We start from the raw sequence: 18,812 nt of genomic DNA on the forward strand, positions 1-18,812 counted from the left end.
GTTTACTAATTTACATCGAATTGTTCGAGTGCATTTACAAAGTGAGGTGCACAATTAATTTTCGTCACAATGCAGCAATGCTGTTAACATGTCGCAAATACCGCACAGGCAGTTGGTATTTTTTGAGGAGCCGCAAGCGGTTACACAGCCGCCCAGACTGTTATCGAAGTCGAGTGTGCTCTTCCTCTTCGATAAACGCAATATTTTGCAATAAAGTAAATTAGTTTTAAAACCACAGTGGCGAGCACTTTCTGAGCAACTCGGCAGCCGCAAGCACTGTTCGCGCGTATACGGTGCACAGGGTGAGCCCTTCGCGAACGCGATACACCCCCCTACGCTCGAATCGTCCCGAAATCGTTGTTTTTGTTGTGTGTGGTGTTGGCTAGTGTTGTGCTCTTCCATCGCCTTCCGTTTTTGCTCTGTGTATCTGTGCTCGGTTCACCAATCCAATCGCAACGGCCAACTGATGAGTCTCAATTGTGTCCATTAACGCGACGAGAGTAGCACCCACCCACCCTGCCCCCCCTCCAACGCTTGCCCGTTGGGCCCGCGCCCCACCTCACACCTTCACCGCCAGCGCCCCATCCGCAGCCCCTCCTCCGAGTCCCAAACCAAAACCAAATCCCTATCCAGATAGAAATACCCACCCCATCCACTGCGAGATGGCCAGCAGCAGTAGCAGCAACAGTTTTGGGGGCGTGGCCGGCGTGAACGGGGATCTGTGGCGCGAGTGCGTCGCCTGGCTGACCAGATGCAAGGTCATTCCGCCCGACCACAAGGCCGCCCAGCCGGACGCCGAGATCCGCATCCTGGCGATGACGCTGCGCGACGGCGTGCTGCTTTGCAACCTGGTCATCCACCTGGACCCCAGCAGCATGGATCCGCGCGAGTTCAATCGCAAGCCGCAAATGGCACAGGTGAGCGAAATGCGAGGAGCAAGTGCTGCCTTTGGTGGCAAATTGGCAAATTGTGAATGGTGGCACACTCTAAACCTTGTAAACAAGCTGCACTGAGAGAAATGGGGGCAGTATATCTGTACAAATAAATTAAATCATTAAATCAAAGATTGGTCATACCAGCTAAATTTAAAATGAAATAGAATAAGCCAAATTTATGCACGAAGTGTGAATAAATAAATAATAAACATATATATGTAATTTATTAAATGTGTTTCCAGAGAAAAATTACTGAAATAATTTAACGAATTCAATCCAATATGTGTTTAAAATGTGCCGAAATAAATTCTCAGAAATCCCATATTTTTTTCAGTGTGCCAAATTAGAGTGAAATATTATTGGCCAATATGATTTATTATATTATTTTTAAGTACGTCTGTTTTCTGAGTGACCTGCAATATAATATAATGCCAAATACAATAGAAACACACGCAATTAAATTGAATTGAATTTAATTGATCCATTGCAGTTCCTGTGCAGCAAGAACATCAAGTTGTTCCTGGACGTGTGCCACAACAACTTCGGGATCCGGGACGCCGATCTCTTCGAGCCGACGATGCTGTACGACCTGACCAACTTCCACCGCGTCCTCATCACGCTGTCCAAGTTGTCGCAGTGCCGCAAGGTGCAGCAACTGCATCCGGATCTTATGTGAGTGCCCACTTTGATACCCAGTTAACCATTCCGGCTAGCAAACAAGTGGGTCTTCTGTTCATGCCATTCAGAATCGGATGGGATAGATGCCAGTCCGAGCAACTGGTGGTTCAAAGGGAAACTCATTGTGTCTAGTTTCATTTAAAAAAAATTCCAAAAATGCATAAATCAAGTGATATGTGTACATATACATTTTGGAAATATCTGCACGGAATTCCATACAGTTTGCAAATATATACATGTTCATTTCAATGTGATGAATCGGAATTTCTATAAAGATGTATAAGTATTATTAATATATTGTGTTACAAATGCTTAAAATAGCTTTTTGAACTATATTTTTAGGCAATTACGTATTTCAATTTGTAGAAATAGATGGAATCCAATCAATAGTAACCCCAACCAACTAATCAATTGCTTACCATTTCAGTGGCTTCAATCTACAGCTTTCGCCCACGGAGCGTTCCCATTCGGACGAGGCCATCTACAAGGACCTGCATTCCACGTGAGTTGACGGGCTTGCTGGGCGGGATCCACTGTTCCCTTAGCCATGTTGCGTATTCCACCGCTTGATCTGCTCTCCATGAGCGGGCGATGTGCCTGCATTTCCTGCTCCACCATTGCAAACCCTTGACCCTGCCCCTGCCCCTGACCCTGCCACCCGAATCCGATCTCATTATGCGCTCACATGCTGACCGGTCCCAGGTCTATAAGCCCATGACAGCCTGCTTATCGCATTTCCGAAATATTCTCTTGCTTCTTTGCTCCCTGTAAAGTTCCATGAACGTCATAGAACTAAAGAAAGTTCCAGCCGAAATTAAGAAAGTATTGGAAATACACATCAAAAGCTGCCCAAAACTGGGTGGTGCATTTAGGAAATGCTACCTTAAAGTGCGCTTTTAATGCAACAAAAACCGTACAAATCGCTGAACTTTTGAAGCTACTACTACTCCTGATATCTAGCCCTCGATATCGGATGGTCGCCATCGCGAGAGTTCTCTGTACAGGGCGATGAAGTCGGTCCAAGCTATCTCCGTGTCCAACTCTATCTAACACACTGTCTCTCTCTCTCTCTTTCTCTCTGTCTCCTATCTCTGTCTAACACACTAACCCTCTATGTGAATGTGTGCGTTTGTTGCTTGGTGTGCGTGTGTGTGCGTGTGTGCTGGCATATGGGGCATGCCCCCAGCGATCTGAACATGCGGAAGACGAGCAGCATAGACGCCTCCGCCTCCTCGTCGGCGGAATACTACGACCGAACGTCGCAGAGCGGATCGCTGGACGAGAATAGCGACATTACGATCGAGAACGGCACCGAGGACATCGACGACTACATCGAGGACTCGCTCTCCAACATGTGCGACTCGACCATCGACAACGATGCGGAGGATGCGGGCGTGGAGACGCCCCTGCTGTCCGACTGCCAGGGCAGCCATGTGCGCGAGCTGTCCTTCGATCTCGCCCTGGATGTGGTTAGCTCGACGACGGATGGCGCCTCCAATGCGGTCACACCCACGCCGGAATCGTATGCCCGCCAATCGGAATCGCCGTTGGCCGCCGCAGCGCCAAGCGTTCCTGTGTCCGCTGCACCGGGGCCACCGATGGGCCGTCTGGTGTCCACCTCCTCCTCATCGTCGTCGCTCCTGGTCAGCGAGAGCCAGCGGCTGCAGCGAGCGGCCGCCGCCGTCTACAACTACCGCTCCTCGATGGCGTCCACCGAGCACGAGTATGCCTACATCTACAGCGAGGACGACGAGAAGGTCTACGAGGACCTGTGCTACGTCACCTTCCAGGCGAAGGCCAAACCCGAGGTGTGCTGTCCAACATATTAAATGTCTTTGTGTCCAGCGGGGTGGGACGCCACTACCAAACGCATCCCGAGCGTGGCCCAATCCCAACGAGACGCGCTGTAGCAACGGAGTTTCCATGCAAAGCCAAATGCTTTGCATCGAAATTATCCGTTTCCACGCAGCTGTTTCCTTGTCTGGCTGGAGATGGTGTTTGAGTCCTAGGAACGGAAAGTAATCTTTAAGCCACTTACGAGTGTATGGGCTCAATTTAATTGGCTCCTTTCAATCAAAGCTACGATGTAATCTTCTTTGCTTGTGGAAAGGAAACGTAACGTGAACAGAGATTACCTTCTGCTCCTCGGATTTGGTGCTAGAACTCAAACCACCCCCGTGTATCGTCATGTGTAACAGCCTCTTAGCCCAGCCTCCTGGCCTCTTCTATCCCTCAACCTCTTCTTCCTTCCGCGCCCGATCCTCGCTCTTCCTTCGAATGCCGTGCCCCACAATCCCTTCGTGTCCTCCCTGTAGGCCTATGCAACCCATGCCCTGCACTGCTTGTCTTGCTTGCGCTTGAGCTTCATCCACCACACTGCCCGCACTCTCATCCCACTAACCATCAACCACTAACCACAACGAACCACTAACCCGGACGCGCACCACCACCGACGTAGCCCGCATCCCCAAGCCTACAGATACTATATCGCTGCGAGCGCTCTGCTGCGGCTGCGGCATTCCCATTCTGATTCCGCCTGGCGGTTCCTACAAGGCCGCCACCAGATCCATAACGGGAATGCAACGGAGCAGCGGTGGCGCTGGGTTATCGAACCCAACTTGACACCGATCGAAGGCCGGGCCAAACATAGCCACCGGATGTGGAAGTGCCGGCCGCCCAGCACCGCCTTTCGTTATTTACACAACCACCGAGTTTCTGCGCTGCGCGAAAGTGGTGCGGTACAGTCATCGGAGCGCGTGGATGGCGATGGTGGGGATGGGGGGTTGGAAACCACACCAATCCATAACCGAGAGCTTCTGCTTGTCAGCCGGGGATGCGGTGCGATAAGGTCGATACACGGAACACGGAATACGGAGCACGGCCGATTGAAAGCCAGATCCCATTAAACAACATGCTCCACTATCTCGTCCGTCCGGTGGCAGTTGTTCTGGTTTTACCAATAATTATATCCCGATTCCCTTTATGTTGATTATGCCGCCTTGATTTCTGTTTACGTTCGTACATCATTTTCATAGCGCAGGCTGCTAGTTGCGCGTTAGTTAAGTTAAATGACTAGTGACTAAGACGCCCATTGAGCCCATTGAGTTTCCACATTGCGATTTTTACATACATTGCCATACGTATTGTATTTGGTTTGCTTTCTGGTTTATCTAATGCTTTTACATTCGTTCTTTCGATCAACGTATTATGCTTTCGTTATCACTGAACGAACGTACGTGTCTATCTATGCGGCGCTGTTCGCGCCCTATTCTTTAGCGGGAAATCACTGTGGACGGGGACGGTTGTCCGCGCAGTGACGACGCAGCGCATTGGGAGTCATTTGAGATGGCGTTTGGGAGCCCACACGATATTGTTTGTTGATTGTGAAGCAACACAGCTAGGAACTTGCACTTGAACCCTGAAACAAGCAGGCGACCAGAGAAGCACTCGCGATGCGTTCGCTCAGACTCTGAGTGTCATGGCATCGGCCTCGACTCCCAGTTTCTGCTGCTCCAGCTGCATCTGCTGCTGCTGCTCCTGCTGGAGCTCTTGCTCCTCCTCCGGCTCCTCCTCGTCACTGCTGCTTGGCGCCGGCGAGCTGAGCGTCACATCGCTGCCCAGGGCCAACAGCGGCTGGACATCCATGTCGGGCGCAAACTGCTTCAGCAGGTGTCCCACCACGGTGCACAGTCCCATCAGACGCTTCTCCATTCGCTGCTCGTAGCGACGGCGGTGCCTGCAAAGGGGATTTTTCGATTAATCTCTAGCAGCACACGGGATTCACCGAGTAGCACATACCTGTAATACTTCTCCTTTTCGCTGAGCCCCTTGCGATGGTGTTTCCTTAACAATTTACGCGCCTGCGGGCTGGGCTCCTCCGGCTTCTCGCTCTTCACAACCGTTGCCGTGGGCACTGTCGCCTCCTCGAAGTCGTTGTACCTGCTGTTGGATAGCGACACCTCGCCGCCAATCATCACCGGGCCGCACTCCATTTCCTGGCAGCTGGTGTTGCTTAGCATGCACACATCCTCGCCGTCGCCAACTGCCGCATCCTTGCGCGCCGTCGCCTCGGCCAGCAGCCTGTCCAGCTCATCGTTGTTGCTGTGGACGTGGTCCTTGTTGCTGGGGCCACTGTTCCCGTGGCAGGGCGACGTGTTGGACTCGTCCATGTCATCGGCCTCGCATCCGTTGGGCGGCGAGCGTTCGCCAAAGTTGTGGTCATTGAGCACGCCCAGCATGAGCGGCGAGAGCTGCGCCTCGTCGCAGGAGTAGACACTGGCGATGGCCAGGTTGTGGTTCGGCTGCTCCACATTCGGCTCCTTGAGCGCGTACGAGTGCAGGTCGGCGGTCTTCTGGTTCATGTAGGCGTGGATGAGGCCGAAGAACTCCCATTCCTTGTTCAGCTCCTCGATGCTCTGCTTGTTGAGTGGGGCGCCCAGTGTGTTGGCCTTGTGGATGCGGTACCGCTGCACCATGGAGAACCACTGCTTGCGTAGCGCAATCTCGCTGAAATCGCCGATCTTGGCCATTTCCTTGAATTTTCTGTTCGTCATTGGAATTGGGTTAGTTTTCATAGCATTCGAATAAGGGAATTCAAGCTTTTAATTTGCTAAATTTAAATTTTGAGGAAGTGCCAATTGTTATTTTTTCTTAGTTTTAAAGTTTAAATTGGTGAAACTAGTTGGGAATTTCAAGAGTGCCTAATTAATGCTAAAACAATTTAGGAAGGAGTTCTTTGAGCTTCTTAGCTTGACTATATAAACGGATTGTGTTTCGAAAATAGTTATAATTTCAATCAAAAGGAAGTTGGTGGTAATCTCAATGAAACCGACTTTATGCTTATAACCAAGCTTTTAACCTAATATCTGATCTGGACATTGTGGCACCTTCTTTTGGCATTCAATTGAAAGCAATACAAACAGTCTTCGATGGCCAAAATGTCCGGAGTTGGCCGCGATCTCCTCGTGGATTTGATAACCAAGAAACCAACTCACTTCCATGGCTCCGCGTGCTTCGGCGAGTAGCGGGAGAAGAGCTCGTCCGCCGCGATCCGCTGCACCACCAGGTCGCGCTTCTCCTCCGCGGACCCTGCAAAAGTCCACAAAAGTGCAAAAGTGCAAGAATGCAAAAATTGTTGCAGTTGGAGCTGCGAGCACGTGCTGTAGTTGTTGCTTACACTTCTTGGATCCGCTCTTGGCGTACGTGTGGTGGTCCATGTTGCGAGCACTGGAGTCGCAGGTGGCCAGGCGGTGCGGGCAGGCCAAGTCGCTGAATTCGGAGGGGGGAAGTTGGCAGATGAAATTCCGAAAATACACAGCGACTATTTTTCTTTTTTTTATTTGTTCTGCCACAGATGTTCTAGATGGCGATGCAGCCCTGGCTGCACTGGCACTGGTAAGCCAGGGCTGCTGTTGGGGTGGGCCTGTTGGGCGTAACAGCGCTCTGTTGGCTAACAGTGGGGGAATCGATTACAGAGTTGACTGCCTATCGGTCTATCGAGTTTCAATATGTGGCGCAATCAATAGAAACTTTAAACTTGCCAAAATAGTGTTTTCAGTTCCTTCATTAATACTCTATAATCTATAGTTATAGTTCGTCGATCAAAATATGGCAGGAAATAACTTAAAAACAACTTTTGAATATCGTTTTCCTACCCATTTATTGTTTTACCTCTGCTCGAATGTCCATTATGATTTTGCATTATTTATTTTATGATTTCTGGCCTTTGTTTCGTTTTCGTTTAGTACCACCGACAATATTGCATGCAATGGAACCGGTTACGACCACACCAACACAAAAGAGGAGGAGGTGTACCAAGACCTGTGCGCCCTGCACAGGACGAGTAGAAGCCAGGTAGAATTACGTACCGAACCGCCTGTCCATGCATGAGACACTTCGGTGGCCCCGTCACTTGGGTCGGAATCCTGACCGCACTAACTCCCGGCTCTCCACGTTCTTCCTTCCCCTCTAGACCGCCTCGTCGACGAGCTTCGAGCAGCGCGACTACGTCATCCGCGAGCTGATCGACACGGAGTCCAATTACCTGGACGTGCTCACTGCGCTGAAGACCAAGTTCATGGGTCCGCTGGAGCGGCATCTCAACCAGGACGAGCTGCGTCTCATATTCCCGCGCATCAGAGTGAGTTACAGCTGTCTGTGATTTTTTCTGTCCAGCTTTAAAGTCGATGAATCCATATTCCGCTTCAGGAGCTGGCCGACATCCACACAAAGTTCCTGGACAAACTGAGGGAATCGCTGACGCCCAACGCCAAAGTGAAGATGGCCCAGGTGTTTCTCGACTTCCGCGAACCCTTCCTCATCTACGGCGAGTTCTGCTCCCTCCTGCTGGGCGCCATCGACTATCTGGCGGATGTGTGCAAGAAGAACCAGATCATCGACCAGCTGGTGCAGAAGTGCGAACGGGACTACAATGTGGGCAAGCTGCAGCTGCGCGACATACTCTCAGTGCCGATGCAGCGCATTCTCAAGTACCATCTGCTGCTGGACAAGCTGGTGAAGGAGACATCGCCGCTGCACGACGACTACCGCTCGTTGGAGCGGGCCAAGGAGGCGATGATAGACGTGTCGCAGTATATCAACGAGGTGAAACGCGACTCCGACCACCTGGTCATCATACAGAAGGTGAAGGACAGCATTTTCGATCTCAATCTGAATGGCAACGGCAGCGATCTGCTGCAGTACGGCCGCCTGCTCCTCGACGGCGAGCTGCACATTAAGGCGCACGAGGACCAGAAGACCAAGCTGCGCTACGCCTTCGTCTTCGACAAGATCCTCATCATGGTGAAGGCGCTGCATGTCAAGACGGGCGACATGCAGTACACCTACCGCGACTCCCACAACCTGGCCGACTATCGCGTGGAGCAGAGCCATTCGCGACGCACTCTTGGCCGCGACTCGCGCTTCAAGTACCAGCTCCTCCTGGCCCGCAAGTCGGGCAAGACAGCCTTCACTCTGTACCTGAAATCGGAGCACGAGCGGGACAAGTGGCGCAAGGCGCTCACCGAGGCCATGTAAGTGTGATGATTGTGTAGCGTGATCGAAATGCACTACTTAACCGATTCCGAAAACGATGCACAGGGAAAGCCTGGAGCCGCCTGGCTGCCAAAGCACAGACCACAAAATGGAGATCTACACGTTTGACGCGCCGACCACGTGCCGCCACTGCTCCAAGTTCCTCAAGGGCCGCATCCACCAGGGCTATCGGTGCAAGGTGTGCCAGATCAGCGTGCACAAGGGCTGCATCTCGTCGACGGGTCGGTGCAAACAGAATCCGGTGAGTGTGCCGCCACCCGTCTGCGACCGTCAGTTGTCCGAGTTCAATTGGTTTGCGGGCAACATGGATCGGGAGACGGCGGCCCACCGGCTGGAGAACCGGCGCATTGGCACCTACCTGCTGCGAGTTCGTCCCCAGGGCCCATCCACTGCCCACGAGACGATGTATGCGCTTAGCTTAAAGTGAGTAGTTAACTCTGTTTGGCCAGATCTGCATTGGACTCATCATTTTTTCCTTCCAACAGGACCGATGATCATGTGATCAAGCACATGAAAATCAACCAGGAGAACTCTGGCGACTCCATGCTGTACTGCTTATCCTCGCGAAGGCATTTCAAGACCATTGTCGAGCTGGTCTCCTATTACGAACGCAACGATCTGGGCGAGAACTTTGCGGGGTAAGTAAATAGTAAATAGCACATTAGGAAGAGCTATTCGATTGACCACGAACCTGTCGGCTTGCAGGCTCAATCAGTCACTGCAGTGGCCCTACAAGGAGGTGATCGCCACCGCTCTCTACGACTACGAACCAAAGGCGGGCAGCAATCAGCTGCAGCTGCGCACCGACTGCCAGGTGCTGGTCATTGGCAAGGATGGGGACAGCAAGGGCTGGTGGCGCGGCAAAATCGGCGATACGGTGAGCTGAGCACACAGTGCAATCCAACTGAGACAGGTTGTTACTGAAGCGTTGCGTTGCAGGTGGGCTACTTTCCCAAGGAGTATGTGCAGGAGCAGAAATTGGCCAGCGAAGAGCTTTGATATTACAACTACGAGGTTTACTTTGCACCCAAGGCCATTACGCCCACAGCGGCAGCCATTGCTGAATTGCCAGGAGCAGGAAATGGAGCTGCAACTGGAACTGGAACTGGAACTGGAGAAGCTGTAGCTGCAGGTGGAGCCATTCGAGGAGCCGCCAGCGAGGAGGCCGTGGCCAACGTCGCCAGCCACAGCAACAACAATTGCAGCTAGATCGTAGCCTAGTTAAATGTATACCTTAAAATGCAACTTGTTTTTATTCGTGATTAAGCCTATTTTGTTTGCCTTCCTTTTATTTTATTTTATTTTCTTTTTCTTTACTTTTTTTTTTATTGCGTCGTCTGCTTGAAACTTTTGTGCCAATCACCGGAAAATTACAAAATCCACAGCAAGCAGCAATGTTTGTCTGGGAATGTTTACCTTTAGCGTTTCAATTGTTTACAACTATATATTGCAAATATATAAATCTGAGTGTACATGCTTACATTTCTAAGAAACCTTAGCCACTTAAGTTGTATATGTGCGTTTCTTGTGTTTGTTCTACTTTATTTTATTTTATTTTTTTGTTCTTAACTTGTACTTGTAAACGTCCCACGTCGAGTGAGGGTTGTGCGAATGAAATGAAATGGAAGGGAATGCGTATTTCCATAGAAACAAAGCTTTAAGATTTATATTCATATTATTGTACTTGTACTGGTAGATATTTAACCCTAGTTGAAACGCAAATGTTAACATAACGAAAGCAACGCAGCCACAAAATGTTCGAACAATGAGAAGTAACGACGATAAGGAAGTAAAAGCTTTAGCAATAACGATAGCCGTCATATTTACACGATGATCAACATTTTAGGCCAGCCAATTTATAGATATCTATACCTATAACTATAGCTATACCTAATAACTACGACTAACTATAATGTACCTATTTATATAGCCAACGAATCACTTTGCGAAAATGTGTAGTTAGCAAACGCAACGATGTTCTTGAAAATACAACAAAAAAGTACGAATGTTTACTCTGCAAATATCAGTCATGATGATCAGTCCCATCGCCACTAAATCAAACTTTGGATTCGAACTAGTATTGTTAATTGCTTATTCCTAAGCTTTTGAATGTCATATTAGCCGCATTAATTGTGTTAATCAAAAACGAAGCCCCGCTTGAGTGCAAGTTGAGAACGGTGGCAATTGCTAGTTAAACTATTTCTAACTATTTCGCACAGCACTAGGATTATGCAATGTCATTTTTTATGCGCACCAAGCACCGGAGCAACAATAGACTTAAAATGCATACTAGAATGCTAGGCTAGAATGTCGGTTTCAAAATCTATTCATGTGCTAAGTGTTCAAGTTGTGTTGTGTGTTTGAGTTGAGGTTTCAAACTGAAGACACTGCGATTTCAATTGTCGAAATTCGAGTGTCGAATCGAATAGTTAACGTTAGCGATTCCCAAAGTCAAAGCTATAGCCGCATTTATCACCGGCTGCTATAGCCGTCTCTTTCGCCGCTCGCCTGCTGTCCCTCTCCCTTTCGCATCGGCAGCTCCAAAATTATTGTTAAGTAAATGTTGTTCGTTTCAATTGCAAATTGTCGCATCCAGTTTAATGCCAATGTAAAGATGTTTGTGGTTTTACAAATAAATGAAATGGAAATGGAAACCCCCTCAATAAACGATTTTTGTTCAATCGAAATGAATTCAGCGGTTCTCACTTGCTTATTAATTAATTATTAACATTGAATCATGGTTTTATTTAGCATATATCCTTGTTGTTCATGTGTGTCTTGCAATTGTTCATACTTTGCCATTGCGAAGAACATGGATTTTCATTTAACAATTACACTTCATATCAAATTTTATAATGAAAAAAACAAAACAAACTCAAAAGCAAGCAAATATTTCGAAATACCCTTGCTAATATTAGAATTTTATAAAATTCCACAAGAGTGCATCATATTTCGGAACTTCAGAACTTCTTATTTTTGGGATAAAACCTTTTTCTAGCTAATCTTGATGATCTCTTCTAGCTGATTAGCCCGCAAGTATGCAATGTGTTCTTACAGAATGGTTTATTGTAACAAAAAAAAAACGTGTGGTAATCAATCTAAGCTAATGAGTGGGTTATACATTGAGTCATGCGAAAGAAAACACGATTATTATTGCACTTTAGCCGGTCCGCGCCGACGCGTAATCTTCACCAGCCGCCGGCGACGCTGGCGGGGCACTGGCAGCTCCGTTGTCCCGCCGGTCGGCTGCTCCTGCCCCTGCCCCTGCTGATCCGTGCCCTGGGCATAGCTGTAGCTAATGGTGCGCTTGTAGATGCGCTGCTCCTGCTCCGACTGCTGCGACTGCTGGGAGCGCGGCTTACGTTTGTGGGCGAAGCTGGACGGATGACGGCTGGAGGAGGCCTTCGTCTTGCGGGTCTTGGCCTTGCGGGCCTGCACATCGTAGCAGCGTTCGATCTTCTGGCCCTTGCTGTCCTTGCACTCGTAGCAGACGCTGTTCTTCTGCTGGCGGCGCACGCACAGGCTGCTGGGGGCCACCGGCTCAGCCTGCTCCTGCTCCTGCTCCGTCTTCTGTGCGGGATCGTCGCGGTAACGCTTGTACTGGCTGCCGCTGCCATAGGCGTACTGCTGCGGCTGGTCGTCGTGCGAGTAGCTGCACGTCTCGGACACCTCGTTGTTCTTCAACTGGCGACAGATCTCGCACAGCTGGCCATCCTTCCGCTTGACCTGCCGGCAGCGCTGATCCCTGACACTGGTGGCCTCCGCCTGGGTTTCCTCCTCCTCCTCCTCCTCCAGGCCTTCGCCGTCGTCGTGGTCATCGTCGCCGGCAGCCCGATCGAAGTACTCCTTGACGAACTGCTCGTAGTTGCGCTCGTAGTTGTCCTCGCCGGAGTATCCCTCGTGGCTGGTCTCCGCACTGAGGCTGTCCACATCGTCAGCGGCCGCCGCCTCTGCATCTGTCTCGACATCCAGGTCCACGTCCTCGTCCACCTTGGCCTGCGCTTGGTTGTTGGCTGGCAGGATGGGCTGCATCAGCTGCGGCAGTTTGACCACCTTCGATTGGTCCACATCCGTGACGGTGAGAGCGTCCAGGCGCTGGAGCAGCTTGCCCGGCGCAAAGGCCTCCCAGTAGTTGACGCTTCGGTCGTAGCTGTCCGCCAGGGAGACGGCCAAGCCGAGTAGCAGCAGCTCCGGCAGCAGCATCGCATAGAAATCTGCGACTTCCGTCGCCTGCCGTTGCTTTTATGGACTCGACACTTGGCCCGACTCGACTCCACGCCACTCCACTTCACTGCAGATGGAAGCGGGTCCAATGGAGCGCGTCCAAACCGCAGAGCCATCAGGAAGTGTGGCCCAACTAATCGGCGAGGAGGGAAGTGCGAGTGAAAGGCAAGATTTATTTCGTGTGGCCAATCAACTAAATCGAACAAAAGAAAGGGGAAACAGAATGCAGGTGGTCGGTTGTGGAATGGTCAGAGTGGGTGAGGCTGGTGAGGTTGGCTAGGGGCTGGAGCAGCGACAACTACGCCGCTCGCTGTCCGGCGGTCAGCCGCTGAGCGCCCACGGTGGGCGGGGCCGGGCGGACGGGCGGCTGTCGCTGATGGCGCAACTCGCGGCGCTTCTCTCGCAGAATCTGCTTGGTCTGGGAGGTGTCCAGCTCCTCCCAGCCGCCGGCATTATCATCCACCCAGTCCTCGAGATCGGCCTGCCGAGAAAGACACATTAGTTCGTTTCAGGCATTCCATTCGCGCTATCACTGGCTCACATTTATGCTAATGGGCACCAAATCCTGGGCCTGCAGTCTTGAAAAGTCACTTTGTTGGCTGGTCGCCGCACTCGCGGATGGATCCTCCAGGTAGAACTTCATCTGCGGCTTGATGGTGGGCGTCAGCTCCTAAAAGAAGGTTACATTTTAGACAAATCGTTCAGAATATGAACCACAGATATCTTAAATACTTAAGGGTTTCGAATTTTACTGGATTCTTTTTACTGGATCATTTGTTAAAGATAGTATATATAGTCATATATAGAATATATATATATAGAATATCATAGATGATCGTATTGTAGGTATATTTACAATTTTTGTTATTTGCTTGTTTGTTTTTTACTTTTGTAGGTATTAACTAAGTTCTTTAGTTCGCGTAGAAATTCGGAGTTTTTGTTCATAAAACAGATACCTCAACATGAACAATTAGCAAACTCAAACAGCTGTTCATTAACAAATATTATTCAACGTTGTAAGCACTCACTTTTTAGTTTACTATGCAAGGTTTTTATATTTTATAGCTTTTAAAATCATAGGGCACAAATTTGGCCATTGCATTTGTCAAATTTGCAACTATCTACAACAAATAATGGTTTGAAGTACACTTTTAAATTATTTCTGGTTAAAATTTTTCAAAAACAATTCAAATATTTACAAATTATCAAAGTAATAAGCTAATTATTCATATTTTTTAAGTAAATATCTTAAATATTCCACTATTAATTGTCGAGTTAGCACATTAAGACCAATATTTTCAAATATTTAGATCAAATACAATTAGAAATTGAGCGAAATTTGAAAGAAATGTTTGGGAATAGTTTCGAAAATAATTTCTTTCTAGATTTTTATACCTGTCGTTTTCTACGGCTGTTAATCTTTATGGCGTGATTATGGCCCACATACAAACATGTGCAGATGATAGGGTAAAGGGTAATCACGCCGAAGTCACCTAGATACGTGTACAGGTGGGGATGTCCCCATTTTGCCCCAACATAGCCCACCACCTACAATTGGGCTATGACTATGGGCCGGGCAAGCGGCGCAATCCGCGTAATCCGCGCCCATTGCCTAGTTGCCAACTCACACTGAAGAAGTCCGGTTCGGGTTCCTCCTTGGGCGGCGTGGGTGGCTGGGCCATCCGCTGGCGGTACTGCTCGATGTGCTCCTCCACGGTGCGCGGACTGTCGTCCCAGGAGTTCCAGTCCCGCTCGCGCGCACTTGCCGCCCTGCCACCGCCGGCCTGGCCAGCGGAGGAGGCGCCGGTGGCGGAGAAGTCGCCCCGCTCCACGATCACGTTGACCGCCTGCAGTTGGTCGGCGGCTCCGGAGGCGGAGCCGCTGTGGCTGAGCTTGCGGCGCCTGGAGAAGCAGCACAAGGCACGCCGGCACAGCGTGATGATGCCCAGCACCAGCATCTTGATTTGCTGCAGCATTGTCGCCTGTTTAACTATCCTATTCTATGTTATTTACTAAAATTCAGTTTCTTGGCCCCGTTAGTGTGACCGCCGCGTGGACAGCGGCAAATACCAAATGGTTGTACCAAATTTGCCGACTTCTTCATATGTAAATACCAAAAACTGTGACATTACCGTTAAGTATTAAACAGTTTAACTGTGATTTTTGAATTTACGTTCTTTCATTTTCTGAAAATTATTAAATCACTTTATTATTTGCAAACTAATGTAACCCATTTATATATATATATATATATATATATATATATGTTTCATTATCAAATTTCCGCTTTAAGAACAAACAGTTTTTTTTATATATCTCAGCTAAAAACATGTTTTTGGCTTTATTTGTTTAATACTTTTGATAATTGTACCTCAAATACCTCAACAATTCACGATATGTTTTGTTAAAAAAAAAAGGGGAGGGAGGAACCTTTTCAATGGACCATTGCACTACGTTCCTGGTTATCCACATCCTCGTGATCAACGTTGTTGCGTTCGATTTTGTTGCGCCTCCGAAACTTGACGATCAGCACTTCGAGAACCCAAGGAGCGGCGCACAGAATCATGAAGCCGTTCAGGATGTGAAAGACGAAAATGTAATCCTTGGTCTTGTCCCGAATAAACCCAACAATGGGACCGATGAGGAACATGGCATTGCCTTGGATGAACATGAACAAGCCATAGCCAGTGGCGAACCTAAAGGAGATGGAAATACATGTGGAATATTTTATAATTATGTGTTAAATGCTAAGAACCTACCTTTCCTTGGGCAAGTAGTCGGCAAAGACCAGAGGCAGTGGAACGTGGAGCCAGGTGCGCAGAAATCCAATGACCGCCGTGATGCAGGCCATGCCCACAAACTCCGTGATTCCGTTGAAGGCTGTTAGAAAATGGGTGAGATTAGTGGGAGGGAGGGAGTTCTTGGAGCCCAAGGAAGGGTTCGCCTACCGAATCTCGCAAAGACCGTGAGGACGGCTCCGGCCAAATAAATGTATCTCGACGGAACTTGGATGCAAACGGCGGTGATGGCCAGGAAAATACGAGATGCCAAGTCTGCGGCCGCTCCAATGGCGATAATGGTGGCCGTGTCGGGCTGAAAAATAAACAATATTATTTATGGGGTGTAGAAGCCACTGAAAGATCCGGAAATAACGTGGTAATCGCAATATTCAGACTGGGAAAACCACTTTAAACTTTTTTATGTTTCTTTTTAGACCGTTTTTAATATCTTGAAATCGGTGAAATGCTGTTTCCGATTACCCCACATTATCGTAGAAGACCCATCTCTAGCCATTTTGTAACGGCGAAAGCGGCCAAAGTGAATTCGAATAATTCGAAAAGGCGTCGCGTTCGTTTCTGCATTTCTTGCGGTCGTTTCTAAATCTCATTTAACTTAATTTTTGTTAACGATTAAAGATTTACCACTTGCTTATATGATTGCTCAAAGTGTTAAGATGACATTAAATTGTTTGGTGTGCGTTAAAAGTTATTAATTATTATTGAAACTGCGTTTTCGCGAGTGGATTTTGGCATTATGTGATACTTAAAAGAGATCTATTTGTACATATATAATTCACAACTACATACACATGTGTGTATGTATTTCCATATGTACAAGGACAAGCGATTATACTAGTAAGTGTACATATGTATGTAACTATGTAGATATATAGTTTTTACAAAATCACTTTTGGCGCTCCTTCGAAAGCTCCGTTATGATGCTACTAATGAAATGGGCTGCTTTTAATAACGTCTATTATGTTTGTATGTATGTACATATGTATGTGTTATATAATGTCAATTTACTTGTTAGGAAATATGCATTACAGTATGAATATTCATTAAAAGAAAGTTTACATTTCTATTTAATTCATTTATACATGCGCCTTTAAATACAAATAAAATCTGCAACGGGTGTCGGGTTTCGCGACTATTAGATACCTCTTCTTTTGCGAGCTTTGATTATATGCAAGCATCGTAGATATTGTTTGCCAAGTGGTAAACTGCTTGGCAAGCAGCAAGTCGACTGCTTTAGAGATTGTTCAAGGTGACTTTAGAAATACGATCTTAACCACGTGATATAATTTTAATTCAGTATGAACTAGTTTCTCAAACAAAATTCTCAAAAAATAAGGTTGTTAAGATTAGGGATACGATTAAGGATAGGAAAAGTAATAAGTACATAAGTATGTATTGGAAAGATTGTGATTTATGTAAATTATGCATAAATATGGTATGTATTTTATCTTTTTGTGTAATTTTCCAATCAACCCACCATATCTACAAACACTTTCTTTCAGCTAACTTTTCATTTGAATCGAGCTACCAAGTTTAGTGTAAATTATGGTAAGCTTACTGCTCCAGCCCTACACTGTGGATATTGTTGTAGTGACTCACCCTGTTGTATCCCAGCTCAAACAGGTAGACCGGCTGCATGGTGAAGAAGGTGATGTCGGAGTAGAGGGCGAAGGTGATGCCCAGCACGATGTTGACGAAGATGGGCTTCTTCAGCAGCGTGAGATCGAGGAAGTCGACGATGGTGCGCACCCAGCTCTTCTTGGTGGCGTGGACTGGAGCTACTGCACCTGGTGCACCGGCTATCGTGCTCGGACGCCGAGAGGCCTGCAGGCTGTGCATCATCTGGGGCGAGGCGTCACTGACCACCACGGGTCCGGACCAATTGCCCAGGCTGGTGATGCTCGAGGCCCGACTGGAGAGAACCTTCAGCATGTGCTCGTCGGCGTGGGAGAGCTTGCGCGCTCCTGGATCAGCGGTATGGAAGGTGGGCTCCTCTCTGGGAGCCTTGAGCGGTGTTTCCGGCTGCACTCTAACCACCACCGTTGGGCTCAGCTCCTTGAGTTCCTCCTGCTCCTCGGGCTGGATGGGCACGCGACGCATGTGCCACTCCACTGGGTGCATGACCAGCATCCCGAACACCGCATGGGCATTCAGTCCCGTGAGGATGAGCAGGCAGCCCCGGAAGCCGTACCATGACATCAACTTCTGCATGACAATCGGATACAGCATGGAGCCCAAGCCAATCAGAGTCTGGGCAAAGCTCATCCACATCACCCGGTTCTTGACGAAATAATGGTTGAATGTCGTGTAGCAGGTGGGCACCATCAGCCCGAAGGCGAATCCCTGCACCACGCTAAAGGCCATGAGCAGGTGCAGCGTGGAGGTGGCGAACAACTGCATACCAGTGCCCAGGAAGTACAAGATGCCGCCAGTGACGCCCACCTGCCGCATCCCAAAGCGCTGGAACAGGGAGCCGGAGAACAGGCCGGCGAAGCTCATCGAGGAGAAGAAGGCACTCGTTATGATGGCCATGGCACTCGTCTCCGCTCCGATGCTCTTCAGGAACTCGCCGAAGACCAGGCCAAAAGATGGCAAAGCCGCAAGCGCGCTCGTCTGTAAGTAATCGGTTGAATTTATGCTACTTGGGTTCTTAACTTATGCCATTATATCTCTAGAGATTTTGTGTCTGCATAACTATTGCGTCAAATGCTTTGACCATCATTTAACCTAGTACCTAGTACTTCTCAAAAACGAATAACTGACTGAACTGAAAATAACTGACGACTGACTATGCTTTTTTAGCCAATTGAGTTCCCTGCGTTAGCACTTACAAAGGGCAGGGCCATGCCAATGCAGACGAGGATTCCCCAGCCGCCATCGGGGGCCTCCAGTGTGTAGGACTTCGACTTCTTCATCTGGTATGCTGGGCGCGACTGGAGTCGGTGCTCGGTCGTCACCCAGACGTCTGAGGCATCCGTCCGTGTGCGTATATCAATCCCATCGTATAAGTCGGCGCTACCAGTAGCAGCCTCCTCGATTACCCGCTTATCGCACCTCGGGTCTTTATGGCCAAGCTAAGCTTCTTATGACGAAGGTTCATAATATGGCTTTCCCGATAAGATTA

At 48.6% G+C, this 18,812-nt stretch overlaps 5 protein-coding genes across 9 annotated transcripts; 1 reads left to right on the forward strand and 4 right to left on the reverse strand.

The window, feature by feature from the left end:
• The first annotated feature begins 108 nt into the window (after window positions 1-108).
• Window positions 109-11,356, forward strand: LOC6726438 (protein vav). 5 transcript variants are annotated; one of them, XM_016174177.3, is made up of 11 exons: window positions 109-917; window positions 1,426-1,607; window positions 2,041-2,115; window positions 2,800-3,423; window positions 7,358-7,466; window positions 7,585-7,752; window positions 7,821-8,644; window positions 8,712-9,089; window positions 9,152-9,304; window positions 9,372-9,543; window positions 9,606-11,356. In XM_016174177.3, the coding sequence occupies exons 1-11, from the start codon at window positions 663-665 to the stop codon at window positions 9,663-9,665; spliced, it is 3,000 nt and encodes a 999-aa protein (XP_016039996.1). In that variant the 5' UTR covers window positions 109-662; the 3' UTR covers window positions 9,666-11,356. The 5 variants fall into 5 exon arrangements, with proteins under 5 accessions (XP_016039996.1, XP_016039997.1, XP_016039998.1 ...); XM_016174178.3 differs by lacking the exon at window positions 7,358-7,466 and having other exon boundaries at window positions 2,800-3,421; XM_016174179.3 differs by lacking the exon at window positions 2,800-3,423.
• Window positions 4,741-7,033, reverse strand: LOC6726437. The gene is made up of 4 exons (XM_002107358.4): window positions 6,790-7,033; window positions 6,608-6,701; window positions 5,412-6,155; window positions 4,741-5,349 (listed from the first exon to the last, which is right to left on the reverse strand). Exons 1-4 carry the CDS (start codon window positions 6,827-6,829, stop codon window positions 5,076-5,078), a joined length of 1,152 nt encoding a protein of 383 aa, XP_002107394.1. The 5' UTR covers window positions 6,830-7,033; the 3' UTR covers window positions 4,741-5,075.
• On the reverse strand, window positions 9,932-12,895 carry LOC6726440. Its single transcript, XM_039297921.2, has one exon. It carries the CDS (start codon window positions 12,867-12,869, stop codon window positions 11,817-11,819), a length of 1,053 nt encoding a protein of 350 aa, XP_039153855.1. The 5' UTR covers window positions 12,870-12,895; the 3' UTR covers window positions 9,932-11,816.
• Window positions 12,896-13,043: 148 nt separating this feature from the next.
• LOC6726441 (receptor-binding cancer antigen expressed on SiSo cells) lies at window positions 13,044-14,967 on the reverse strand. Its single transcript, XM_039297922.2, has 3 exons — window positions 14,519-14,967; window positions 13,432-13,560; window positions 13,044-13,371 (listed from the first exon to the last, which is right to left on the reverse strand). The coding sequence occupies exons 1-3, from the start codon at window positions 14,864-14,866 to the stop codon at window positions 13,189-13,191; spliced, it is 660 nt and encodes a 219-aa protein (XP_039153856.1). The 5' UTR covers window positions 14,867-14,967; the 3' UTR covers window positions 13,044-13,188.
• Window positions 14,968-15,206: 239 nt separating this feature from the next.
• Window positions 15,207-18,665, reverse strand: LOC6740230 (monocarboxylate transporter 7). Its single transcript, XM_016180774.3, has 5 exons — window positions 18,520-18,665; window positions 17,288-18,301; window positions 15,839-15,983; window positions 15,650-15,770; window positions 15,207-15,586 (listed from the first exon to the last, which is right to left on the reverse strand). The coding sequence occupies exons 1-5, from the start codon at window positions 18,601-18,603 to the stop codon at window positions 15,325-15,327; spliced, it is 1,626 nt and encodes a 541-aa protein (XP_016040001.1). The 5' UTR covers window positions 18,604-18,665; the 3' UTR covers window positions 15,207-15,324.
• Between the last annotated feature and the right edge of the window lie 147 nt (window positions 18,666-18,812).

Source organism: Drosophila simulans, chromosome X (assembly GCF_016746395.2).
Source record: "Drosophila simulans strain w501 chromosome X, Prin_Dsim_3.1, whole genome shotgun sequence".
Taxonomy (NCBI): Eukaryota; Metazoa; Arthropoda; class Insecta; order Diptera; family Drosophilidae; genus Drosophila; species Drosophila simulans.

Excerpts from the sequence above, each read along its gene's own strand:
- LOC6726438 (XM_016174177.3), top strand. The coding sequence starts at position 663 with ATGGCCAGCAGCAGTAGCAGCAACAGTTTTGGGGGCGTGGCCGGCGTG. Across the intron at positions 7,753-7,820 it reads TCATATTCCCGCGCATCAGA|GAGCTGGCCGACATCCACAC; the intron begins GTGAGTTACAGC and ends ATTCCGCTTCAG. Across the intron at positions 9,305-9,371 it reads CTGGGCGAGAACTTTGCGGG|GCTCAATCAGTCACTGCAGT; the intron begins GTAAGTAAATAG and ends GTCGGCTTGCAG.
- LOC6726437 (XM_002107358.4), bottom strand. The coding sequence starts at position 6,829 with ATGGACCACCACACGTACGCCAAGAGCGGATCCAAGAAGT. Across the intron at positions 6,702-6,789 it reads CAAGAGCGGATCCAAGAAGT|GGTCCGCGGAGGAGAAGCGC; the intron begins GTAAGCAACAAC and ends GGACTTTTGCAG. Across the intron at positions 6,156-6,607 it reads AAGCACGCGGAGCCATGGAA|AAAATTCAAGGAAATGGCCA; the intron begins GTGAGTTGGTTT and ends AATGACGAACAG.
- LOC6726440 (XM_039297921.2), bottom strand. The coding sequence starts at position 12,869 with ATGCTGCTGCCGGAGCTGCTGCTACTCGGCTTGGCCGTCTCCCTGGCG.
- LOC6726441 (XM_039297922.2), bottom strand. The coding sequence starts at position 14,866 with ATGCTGCAGCAAATCAAGATGCTGGTGCTGGGCATCATCACGCTGTGC. Across the intron at positions 13,561-14,518 it reads CCGAACCGGACTTCTTCAGT|GAGCTGACGCCCACCATCAA; the intron begins GTGAGTTGGCAA and ends ACCTTCTTTTAG. Across the intron at positions 13,372-13,431 it reads TGGTGCCCATTAGCATAAAT|GCCGATCTCGAGGACTGGGT; the intron begins GTGAGCCAGTGA and ends CTTTCTCGGCAG.
- LOC6740230 (XM_016180774.3), bottom strand. The coding sequence starts at position 18,603 with ATGAAGAAGTCGAAGTCCTACACACTGGAGGCCCCCGATGGCGGCTGG. Across the intron at positions 15,984-17,287 it reads TTGAGCTGGGATACAACAGG|CCCGACACGGCCACCATTAT; the intron begins GTGAGTCACTAC and ends TTTATTTTTCAG. Across the intron at positions 15,771-15,838 it reads CACGGTCTTTGCGAGATTCG|CCTTCAACGGAATCACGGAG; the intron begins GTAGGCGAACCC and ends ATTTTCTAACAG.